A 12486-nucleotide genomic window follows, 5' to 3' on the forward strand; every position below is an offset into this window, starting at 1 on the left:
GTTTAGTTTCGGCCTGTCTGTGAGTAGCCTGTGGGCAGTAAGTCTGTCGCTCTTAACCCATTGATGCCTGATGTTGCGTTGCGCACCATTGGCCCTAGCGACTGGAGCTGCATTCCGCAACATTGAGGCTCATAAGATTTGAGACAATTTTATTAAAAATCTCTGTTTGTTTGAGATGAATGAACACATCCTAATGAAAGATGAGGGTCTTAGCGTTTAAATGCAACTTTGTGCATATTTTTATGTGCTTCAGAAGCTGAGAAATGTAGGTTTTTATAAGCTGAGGGCAGCTTTTCTTAAAAAGGGCTCAGGCATTCAGCACCCTTTCTTGCAGGTGCCTTAGGCGTTAATCTGACAGGGCAAAACGACAGTCTTCTTAAATGTTTCTCATAGGACCCTTTTTAAACAGTCAAGGACAGACTGACTCTCTCTCTCTCTCTCTCTCTCTCTCTCTCTCTCTCTCTCTCTCTCTCTCTCTCTCTCTCTCTCTCTCTCTCATTTTTGTTCAAATAAATGTTTGATAGTTTTATCTGTATTTTACCTGTACCTTATAGCACTGTTCATTTTGAAACTTACGTTTGTTTATGGCTGTTCATGCTTCCTTAACATATCGACCTAATTAGCAAATGTCGTTGTAGTACTTTTTGGGAATGGGTATAATGAGCCTATTTGATCTGGATTAATCTAGATTAATTTCATAATTACAGTGAGATTAAATTGAGATCAGCAACAGTGTACAGTTTCTTTCATTCTTTTTTTGACTTAATTTGATCTGGTGTACTGTATCGTTACAGAATGTGCATTGGTGCTTCATACCACTATATTTTAAAATTTCAGTTCACCTCATCTAGTACAAGTGAGGGAGAGGATCCGGATCAATGGTCAACCTGTCAGCAAGGACCTCTTCACAAAGTACTTCTGGCAGGTCTACGGCCGCCTGGACGAGACAAAGGTGCGTGTCTCTCCCTGGGTAACTCTGCTCTGTGGAGGAGGCTGTCATGGACACAATCGTTCTACAGCTGATGGGGAAATAGCATGGAAAAAACGCACAACACATTATCTCTCTCTTAATCAAGTACTGGAGTAGGGCCAATATCACTTCAACCGAGCCATGTGTTAAGAAAGGTAGTTAGTGCAATTAGTTTAGACATCACACTTGGGCTACATACCCACACCACATGGGGGCACCGCCTGACCTCTGGGCCATAAGGGTTCGGGATCAGTTGTCACGAGAAGAGCCTCCTGGGATGAGATTTACCTCAGAGATAATAGTCTTGCTGAGGAGCCTGCTGAGGAGTTTAAAGACTGGCCAGGTGCTTGTGAACTGTCTCATGCCGTGTGTGGAGTGTATGATCTGGGAGTAACAATCTCTGATTAAAATGTTATTGTTTTGCTTGTTGTAACTATTTTACATGAACATACCGTCTACATAGGCCTATAGGTAGCCTATAGGTAGCCTATACAATGCAGCATGTTATTAAATTTTATTCAAGAAAAAAAAATGAGCAGCCGCATTTCATGATAAATTCCACATTTTGTAATAATTTACTACAAGCTGAGAAAAATGGTGTTACAAATGCGTTCAAGAAATATGTTACGAAATGCGGAAATTATTACAAAATGCGGAAATTGTCACCGCATTGTGTAATCATTTATTTATGTTTGCGGTGTTACTACATAATGCGTCGTTACTAGGGTTTAATATTTTTCCCGAAAATGGCATGAATCAAATCCCGGGATAGGACGACCCATTTCCCGGGAATCCCGGGAAATCCCGGGTTTTTTTTTTTTTTCCTCCTCCCATTTTTTGATCTAGTCATGTAGGGGCTATAATTCAACTGTTCCTCCCACACTGGCATTTGTATCAAGTTGTTAGTGTGTATCATTATTGGGAGAAAAGAATTAAGATTAAGCACTACTATCCACCAACACAACAATAATAATGAAGTGTAAGATGATAGCTTGTGCGCAGCATGCAGCGCTTATCAATGACGGGCGGATTGTTGGTGACGGTGATACCAAGTCGCCTGCCCGTCCCCCAATTCCGCCCGCCTACTTATAGCCTATATAGGCCTACTAGTTAATGGGAGCGTACCTATGTTCCCACGCCCCATTGGTCCCACAACCCATTGGTCCCACAGCCCATTGGTCCCACGTCACTAAGACTTTTTTTCATTATTTAGGCCCATTGGTCCCACAGCCCATTGGTCCCACAGTCTATTGTTCCCACAGCCCATTGGTCCCACATTGCTTTTTTATTTTAATTTTTAGGCCCATTGGTCCCACGGGACTCACTAGTTCGACGCCCTTTCGGTACTTACCGCTTACGTCATACGACCCTAAACCTAACCCTAACCCTAACCTTAACCCTAAACCTAACACTAACCTTAAATCGCTTGTTTGAAATGTTTGATTACCATGTGAAGTACAGAGAGGGCGTCAAACTAGTGGGTCCCTTGGTCCCACAGCCCATTGAACTGTTTGTGATGTGGGACCAATGGACTGTGGGACCAACGGACCTAAAATTAAATTAAAAAATCTTAGTGATGTGGGACCAATGGGCTGTGGGACCAATGGGCTGTGGGACCATTGGGCCTAATTTTGAAAAAACGCAAAAGTCTTAGCAATGTGGGACCAATGGGCTGTGGGACCAATGGGCCGTGGGAACATTGGGCTGACCCCCTAGTGAATTATGTGTCCACTGTTTAGGTCAGGAATGGATATCGACATGATACGGAGTTTGTATGCTTAATATTTGAAACGGTGATGACATTTAAAACCGAGTCAAACGGCCATAAACAGCATTGCAATGAAGGGTGTCGTAACGGCAGATGGAACTTTAATTTCACGACGACATTCTGGCTATAAACTCGCCCTGGCCGCTTCCCTGTTTCACTTTAGGACCAAAAGTAGCCTATTCAACCGTTTCCACAGTTCCTGCATCGGTAAAGCCAGGACTGCACGTGTGAACCAAATCAACACAACAGCATGAAGGAATAATAAACGGAAATACAGACGTGACCTGAAATCAAGCGGGCGGAATTGGAGCCTTTCGCCAGAGGGACTCACTAGTTTGACGCCGTGTCGCCCGAGAGGGCTGTTCTTGCGCCTAAACTCGCCAGAGAGAAGCTAGATTTTGGACATGCTGGACGTTATCGCCAAATTACGATAGAAAGGACAACCAATGTTAGCTAATATTGCTCATTACCTCATCTACACAGTTGCCGCTATCCAAAAATATACGAGAGCATAATTAAATAGTATTTGAAAGAGTGATATTATCACGTTTTCAGTGAAGTGATCATGAAGTGGGCGGAATTTGGCGACCTTACTATTAGGCTATAATTCGCTCACACAAAGTGCATTTCGCACTGTCATTGTCCAATTTCAGAAAATGCCTCCAGGCAAAACTGGCAGCAGAACCAGACATTGCTGAAAAGGTCCTGTAGCCTACTGCTGCTGCTTAAGTGAGCCTGAAGTGTTACCAAAGATTCCCTATTCTAAACCGTCTCTGGTGTTACCGCTGCTAGCACTGTTGCTTACTGTTGCTAGGACAACAAATAGACACGCACTTAATTTTTTTTCCCGGTTTCCCGTCATGGCTTTCCCGGGAAACGGGAAATTGTTTTGATCAGATTTCCCGGGTATCCCGGGTCCCGGGATTAAACCCTAGTCGTTACTAACCGTTTCCGGAAAACATGTGTCTTTCGTTCGGCCAGTGCCAAGCAGTAGGCCTAAGCAGTGCTCCAGACACTTGATGCAACATACTTGTTGCACACATAGCGTTAGGTGTTACAAAGCGGCCTCTAACTTCTTAATACAAGCCTTAACTTGCTGGTAGGTGGTTAGTTGCGTTCCCACCAGTCCAACTGAAAAACCTTGAGGCAAGTCGAGTCTTGCTAGTTGCTAGAGTTGTCTATCTATACTGAGAGTGAAAGAATGACGGCAGCTGCAGCCTTGTGACAACCTGTTCTCCTCAGTATCTGTGCTGTGTTAAAGCCAGGTTATGCCTGGCCTGCGCAGTGTCTTTGCCTCACGGTGCGCGTGCCACCAGCCTCATTGGCTAGCTAATCCAGAGATTCTTTTTTAGGAAGGGGAGATAGGACAGAATCGTTAGGTGTCCATAGAAATCAACGGTGAAGATTCGTAACGCAAATATGGCGACTACCCGCACATCTCCCGCCTTTCTGGTAACAAGAGCCAATGTCCCTGCTGAGCTGCGTTGCCAGTGATCCAATCATCTGGCTGCATCGGCGCAGAGAAGCATGTCGCTGCGGCCTGTAGCCAGTTGGACCTAGGTCTAAGGGGGTGGAGCTACCACTGGTCCAAGTTGGCCACTATTGATTGCGTCACACGTACACACGCTTGCTTGCTGCAGCTATTGATTGCGTCACACGTACATACGCTTGGGGCAGCAAAGTTATTTATCTTTGCTAAAGGTTTACAAATTACCTTTACCTTTGTAGCTTTTTATTCAGCACGTCTCTCGTCACTTCATTACGTTCCACGAGCCAGAAACAGTTATTTAAGCTTGTCAGATATATATAAAAATTACCTCTGCGTTTTCACAAACTACCTTTGTAGCTTTTTATTCAGCACGTCTTTAGTCACTTCATTACGTTCCGCGAGCCGGAAACAAAGTTATTTAAGTTTGTCAGATGTATATAAAATTTACCTTTGCGTTGTGCCGTCTTACTTATTTCATTTGTTTGAGTGATTCTTTGTATTACAATCACCTTGTAAGTTTATGAAATGTTTCAAACTTATATCTTACCTCCTGGATATGTTATCAATATAGGCTACAGATCATTAAATCAATATGTCAATTTCTTGTCAATGTCTCGTCATTCTGTCCTGCAGCCTTAAATGTAGCGATGGTAGAATATTTCCTGCATTAGATATCGCATACTTTCGCAATTGCTTTGTCGTATGTCAATGGTGGACAAATGAAAATATAACAGGCCTATGTGAAATGTTTTCAGGTCGACAAAAGCAAATGGCTTGCTTCACATAATTTATTACATTTTAATCTTACGTGCGCAATAAAAAGGCACAAAGGTCATTTTATACATCCCGCTAAGTAAGACGGCACAACGCAAAGGTACATTTTATATACATCTGACAAACTTAAATAACTTTGTTTCCGGCTCGCGGAACGTAATGAAGTGACTAAAGACGTGCTGAATAAAAAGCTACAAAGGTAGTTTGTGAAAACGCAGAGGTAATTTTTATATATATCTGACAAGCTTAAATAACTGTTTCTGGCTCGCGGAACGTAATGAAGTGACGAGAGACGTGCTGAATAAAAAATCAATAGTGGCCAACTTGGACCAGTGGTAGCTCCACCCCCTTAGACCTAGGTCCAACTAGCTACAGGCCGCAGCGACATGTACTTGTCGGCGCACGCGAAATTATGCACATGCTCAGTTGTGAAAAGCCGTTGCTCTCGTGCCGTTATGGAACTACTGCGCCTGCGCTCTGTCAAAAAAAATGTGAGAAAAGTGGCTTAAAAAGCTTTATTTTGACTCGTATGACACAACCAAGTAGTCTAGATTGATCAGTTTTTCACGGTCGTTTCAACCATATGGTTTTCACAACCGCTGGGTTCCCCTCCGTCCTATACTCAGTTTCCCCATTCATTTTTCCCATTGACTCTGGTCTACTTAATCGCGAAATAGCACTCCGAAGGCGTCACCAAGATGGCCGCCATATGTCCCCTCTCAATCTAAACTCTCTCTGGCTAATCGCATTTGGCGCGCTAAATGGGGCACCTAAGTCACGCCCTCTACTTCCTGGTTCATGGGGCAGAGGGAGTCAAAATATAACTAGACTGCCTGTGCAGTCGCCTTCGACTGCTTAAGGTATATCCCCGAAACGCGACGCTTCCAGTCTCCCATCATTCCTACCACTCCCGTCCACCATTTCGTAAACGTATATGATACATACAGACGTGACATGACGTGCATAGGCTTAAAACCAAACGACTATTGTGAAAATGAAGCAGAAAATGGGGCAAATGGTAATACTGTTTTAATGGTTCAGTGGATATACCACATTAGGTACAGTGTAATAACCAGTGTAACAATATTTAATACAATGTAATACCAGTGTAACTCCGTCATTGTTTTACTTACATCATGTGTTTGTGTGTAAGTGGTATTACATGGTATTGCATATTGTTACACTGGTATTACACTATATTACATGGTATTGCATACTGTTACACTCGTTATTACACTGTACCTGATATTGCATATTGTTACACTGGTATTACACTAGTATTACATGGTATTAAATATTGTTACATTGGCTATTACACTGTACCTAATATGGTAGATTCACTGAAATGGTGAACCATTAAAATAAGGTGTTACCGGGCAAATCAATCCACCCAGAAGTTATGGGCCAAATGAAATTCCGCCATTTTGAAAGTGTTGTCTTCCGAACTCGAATCAGTTCATGAACCTACCCTAGAGCATTCACACACAAAATCTGGGACAAATCCATCCATCCGGTCAGTAGTTATGGCCTTAACAATAATTCGGCCATCTTGAATTCAGCCATCTTGAAAGTGTTGACCTCCAAACTCGAATCAGTTCATGAACCTACCCTAGAGCATTCACACACCAAGTCTGGGACAAATCCATCCACCCGGTCAGAAGTTATGGACCAAACAAAAATTCGGCCATCTTGAATTCAGCCATCTTGAAAGTGTTGACCTCCCAACTCGACGCAGTTCATGAACCTACCCTAGAGCATTCACACACCAAATCTGGGACAAATCCATCCACCCGGTCAGAAGTTATAGACCAAACAAAAATTCGGCCATCTTGAATTCAGCCATCTTGAAAGTGTTGACCTCCAAACTCGAATCAGTTCATGAACCTGCCCTAGAGCATTCACCCAAAAAATCTGGGACAAATCCAAACATCCGTTCAAAAGTTATCGCGTTAACACGAAAGACCTTACGCGGCGGCGGACGCGGCGGACGCGGCGGCGGACGCGGCGGACGCGGCGGCGGCGCACGCAAAACCATTACATCCCCGACGCTCCGCGTTTCGGGGATATAATTACTGGGCTTGAAATGAGTGGTTTTTCGACACTCATCCAAACCTTGGACCTCCACTTCTAGTGAAAAAAAGTGAAAGCCCATTGTGAAACTCCATGCACCACAAATCCACCATGACTCGCCTTGTTCACTTCCATTCAATTTATTGCAACTTACTGCCCCATGAACCAGAAAGTAGAGGGCGTGACTTAGGTGCCCCATGTGAGAAGGTGCTTTTTTTTAAATGATAGCACGTCTCTTCATGTGACATTGGGACACTTTCTTCTTTCAGTCCAGTGTCTTCCGTGTCATCAGTAGTCTTTACTCACTTGCATACAGTACAAGTATAGTAATGACTCATGTCAGCAGTAAAGGAAAACAGGGTAATTCACAGCACATTGACTTTTCTTTACTAAATATCTATTCTGGTGAACAACACACTTCACTCTCATTTCATCAGGTTTCCACAGGAGTCTAAGTAAATTGAAGTAAACCAGTGATCAGTTTTTTTAAACACTGTTTTCCTGATTACACTTGTGACTGTGCATCACCCCCATCTGGACATTGACTGTACATATAAATAGGGACCTCGTGGCTTTTGATGGCAGCGGTTTGATTAAGGTATCCCCATGGTCATGTTTCTCTATTTGACCTTTGGCCTTTGACCTTGTCAGGACTGTCATGGCGGCTCCATGCCATCTTACTTCCGTTTCCTGACCGTCCTGGCCTTTCACATCTTCCTCCAAGAGAAGGTAAGACGCTTTGTCTTCGCTACTCACTTCTTACCCTTGGGGAATTGGAAAGATAGTTTAAAAATTAGAGATATTTTTGCAAAACTGTTGAAAAAACCTTATTAAGTGTGGCATAATATGACAGACAGATTGTTTAAGTTAATTTGTCATATCCACTATGGTGATGTGTGATTGAGTTCTCTGTGTTTCAGGTGGACTTGGTGGTTATTGAAGTGGGAATAGGTGGAGCCTACGACTGTACCAACATTATCAGGTGAGTAGAAAGCTGTCCATGCAACACCCACGTCATGTTGGTCAGTTATGCCTTGACATCTGTTGGTTATGTTCCTCAATATGTCTTATAAATATTATTTCACCTACCCAATGCTCCTCTTTTTTCTTTATTTTTTTTTCCTTTCCACCTGATGGCTTTTTTATTTCATGCATTCTTCTCTGTAGCCTCTATCTGTCTCTCTTTCCCTCCACCACTCTTGTCACCTGTCATCTGCAGTCCTGCCTACTCCTAGCCTGATTATCATCGACTTTCAAATATCTTCGAGACTTGGTCTGACCAAGAGAATAACAATGACCATTTCCCAAACGGCATGGTTGATCCGCCTCCCTTGGTTTGCTTATGGTTGTTTGTTTACCGACAAAGTGGGAGGAGTTCCCGTATTTTCGGGAACTCAGAACACACTTGCATTGCTCTTGATCTGAATAGTTGCAACGCTGAAAGTGTTGCATCACTAAGAGGGTACTGCCTGGCTAGCCTACTCCATCCCCATCGCCCCATTTGGCTCTTCACCAGAACACTCATCCGGGTGTGAGTGCCTAATGCCACAATTGTACATGCACCTCATGCAAATTCTTCAATTTGGTCCACAATGTGCCATAAGGCCCTCGTCAACTGTGTACACATCACTTTCAAGTTCAAGTTCAAGTTCAAGTTGGTTTTATTGTCAATTTCTTTACATGCACTGGTCATACAAAGAATTTGAAATTACGTTTCTTGCTTTCCCATGCAGACATAGACTAATCTAGGTAAGGACATAGACAGTATAGACATAGACAGTGCTCATACAGACATTTAAAGTGTAAGATTGGACAACAGAAGACTTGTAGAGAACATACATTAGAGGAGGTATTTTGTTGTGCTTTTTCTAAAAGTCCTTTATAGCGTTCTGACATAGTAATAGTAGCATTTGAAGAAAAATAAATATTAAAATAGGTCTATCAAGTACACCAGCAGCAGTGTGTGTGTGTGTGTGTGTGTGTGTGTGTGTGTGTGTGTGTGTGTGTGTGTGTGTGTGTGTGTGTGTGTGTGTGTGTGTGTGTGTGTGTGTGTCTTTAGTGCAGGTAGAAAGTGCGGTGTGCGTCTGTGTGTGTGTGTGTGTGTGTGTGTGTGTGTGTGTGTGTGTGTGTGTATGAGTTGTGTGTGTGTGTATGAGTTGTGTGTCAGTGTGTGTATGTTTGGGTTTAGTGCAGAAAGTGCAGTGTGCTTGTGTGTGTGTGTGTGTGTGTGTGTGTGTGTGTGTGTGTGTGTGTGTGTGTGTGTGTGTGTGTGTGTGTGTGTGTGTGTGTCACTTTTTGCTGTTAGCTACATTAAAAAACGGAGAATATTCCAAAATAATATATGCCTAAGCAGTGCTTAATAGTCTCTACTACTACTTCTTTAGTACTTGATATCCTGTTAATTTTATAAATCTGTTGTAAGAGTAAAAGTGAGAATAAGAGTAATTTATTTTGTCACATAGGCCTACAGTACAACCAACCTTGTAGGCTATTGCAGTGAAATGACACTCTGGTGAACTCCATAGTGCAGAAAGATTAAAAAACAAACAAATATAGGGTAGGTAAATTGTCCATAATTGTACAGAGGCCGGAGTCATATTTGGAGGCGCAGCAGACGGTTGTTTATGTCCGTGAAGTGGGAAATCGCTCCTCCGTCGCACCACTTGCCCTCTTACTTTGTAACAAAGCACCTGTAAAATTGTTTCAGGCATCAATATTTCCAAAAACAATAACTTGTGATCACGCGTGTCATTTTTGCAGTCGGCCATGGGTGTGTGGGATAGCATCCCTCGGGATCGACCACAAAGGTATCCTTGGAGACACGATAGAGAAAATTGCCTGGCAGAAAGGAGGCATATTTAAGGTGAGTTTGGTTTTGCTCTCTACACTCTTCACTCAGACCTTTAACTTTCCCATAGTGTGTCCTGAAATCTTAAGTGTGTGTGTGTGTCTGTGTGTGTGTCTGTGTGTCTGTGTGTGTGTGTGTGTGTGTGTGTGTGTGTGTGTGTGTGTGTGTGTGTGTGTGTGTGTGTGTGTGTGTGTGTGTGTGTGTGTGTGTGTCTGTGTGTGTGTCTGTGTGTCTGTGTGTCTGTCCCTCCCTCAGCTAGGAGTACCAGCGTTCACAGTAAAGCAGCAAGAAGGTGCCATGACGGTCCTGCAAGAGCGGGCAGAGGAGATCGGGGTAAACCACACCACACCTCGCTCGGCATGCCACCAAAATAGCTCGGCACCCTACCATCACTCCTGTATCATGTTAAACTTAATTAAAGTAGCATACTGTACATTTCCATGGGCCTACTAGGAGACACACAACATCTTAAACAGTGCACTTTCAATGAACAGCATAGTTGCAATAGCTACTCTGGCCATCATCCTACACAGTGCACCTGTAACAAAATATCGCAAAGCTTATGTTTGGTTGATTCTGGTGTACATTAGTTATTGAATATATTGAAATATTTATTTTGTTTTACTATGGTTTTCCTGTCAACCTGCCACGGCCCCCAAGGGGTCCCCGGCCCCAACTTTGAAAACCACTGCGTTACGCAATAGACACCCAAGCAAAACAAAAAAACAAAACAAAAAGGCTCTGGGAATTGTATTGATGTTGATGTTTGTTGTGTGTGTTTTGTGCCTAGTGTTCTCTGAGCGTGTGTCCTGAGCTGGGTGAGTATACGGTGGAGGAGGGTGTGGTGCGCCTGAGTCTGGTTGGAGATCACCAGCGCATCAACGCCAGCCTGGCCCTACAGCTCAGCCACAGCTGGCTACAGCGACGACACCTACCTGGTAATTGGAGACACACACACACACACACACACACACACACACACACACACACACACACACACACACATATTTACGTACATACACATGTATACATGAACACAACACAAACACTGAATGCAAAACAGTCTGCGTGCAGCTGCATGATCGCAGCTTCGCGAGCTCCACTACTTGGTCTGGGAGAGCAGAGCATGTGTTGGCTCCCGCTTCAGAAAGTATGGTTTTATCCATCATTCTGCCCGTCCTCGTCACCAACAAATCCCTTCAAAAACATTTTCTGCTGATCTCTAAAGCGTCAATATAGTCTATAATATGTCTTGTGAAGTTGTGACTCCTCAATGCAAGCTGCCATTGATTTTGAAGCAATAAATCCTCTGATTATTTTTGACTGAAGAAATGGAATGCTGCCACAGTCTCCCAGACCTACATGTGTTTTGGAGCTCCACCAGGGGGCTCCAGAGCTACACACACACACACAGAGGTCTGGTGAGAACCAGGGTAATGAATGTTGTTTTTTTATCAAAATGTATGAAGTTTTTGCAGTATACCTATTGCAAATCTTAATGTTGCGATACTAGTCATTTTTACGGTACACCTATTCCAAAATGTGATATCGCGGTATCGATACAGTTTTGATATATTGTGCTGCCCTTGTACATTCCCTGAGTTTCAGTGTTCTGTCTTCTAGATAAGCACCTCTCAGCTGCGGCCGAGTACAGAGGTGTAACGCAGGCTAAAGGCTTCACGCCAAGCCCCATCATGCTGAAAGGTCAGTACTGTACTATTTTTATCTCCATGATAAAGTGATTGTATATTTTCTTTGAGTGCAGCAGGTTTTCTTGTATATGTACAGTACAGTTGTGTGCGGTGTTCTCGAATTAAGAATTTACAGGTGAACACCACCTGGACATGACGAGAGTCACAGGCCAAGTTGTGTATTGTGTTGTACTGGTTTTGTAAAGGGCTTCTAAGGTTGTTGTTAGCCATACTGTTGTACCCATACTTGGTTGTATGTTCTTATTTGTAAGCTTGTTTTACTGTGGAGAAGTGCAGCACTGCTACAATTATGGTCAAATGAAACAATTTATCTTGAAAGCTCATGTTTCGATCAGTCAGACAGCATCAGTGTCACCTAAAAGAACGGATTGTAAAGCTAAAAAAAAACAGATTTAACAAAGTAGGGCTATGATTTCATATCTGCAAAAAACTACAGTTCAATCAAGAGGGCAAAATCCAATGGAAGTTGTCTGAACATCAAAGAATTAGAGGAAACATATCAGAGTTTTACGCGTGTTTTGGTGTCTCCACCAGGTCTGGCGGATACGGAGTGGCCTGGGCGGACACAGACTCTGAGGCGTGGCCCTATGACATACTTCCTGGACGGAGCCCACACCATGGACAGCATGCTGGCCTGCACACACTGGTTTAAAGACGCCGCAGCTCAACGGGAGCAAGTGGCAGGGTCAGTTCATCAATTCTGTTTACTCGCTAGACAATTGTCCGACTCTACACAATACAGATCGTACAACAAAACACATCAGGACAGACCAGCCTTCTCCTTCCAACTGAGGTCTGGGGTGCATTTCTGGAAACCATAGTTGCTAACTACATTAGCTACTTTGTTGTTTGCAA

General features: G+C 43.3%; 1 protein-coding gene across 1 annotated transcript in view; it reads left to right on the forward strand.

Moving 5' to 3' along the window:
* The window catches only part of LOC134455314 (folylpolyglutamate synthase, mitochondrial-like), a 41149-nt gene that overhangs the window by 25762 nt on the left and 2901 nt on the right, over nt 1-12486 (forward strand). Inside the window, exons 6-13 of the mRNA XM_063206335.1 lie at nt 838-952; nt 7723-7800; nt 7992-8053; nt 9832-9934; nt 10175-10252; nt 10710-10857; nt 11543-11623; nt 12166-12316. Coding sequence (XP_063062405.1) covers nt 838-952; nt 7723-7800; nt 7992-8053; nt 9832-9934; nt 10175-10252; nt 10710-10857; nt 11543-11623; nt 12166-12316 — 816 coding nt within the window. The remainder of the gene's footprint in view (nt 1-837; nt 953-7722; nt 7801-7991; nt 8054-9831; nt 9935-10174; nt 10253-10709; nt 10858-11542; nt 11624-12165; nt 12317-12486) is intronic.

This window comes from Engraulis encrasicolus, chromosome 9 (assembly GCF_034702125.1).
Source record: "Engraulis encrasicolus isolate BLACKSEA-1 chromosome 9, IST_EnEncr_1.0, whole genome shotgun sequence".
In the NCBI taxonomy this organism is placed as follows: Eukaryota; Metazoa; Chordata; class Actinopteri; order Clupeiformes; family Engraulidae; genus Engraulis; species Engraulis encrasicolus.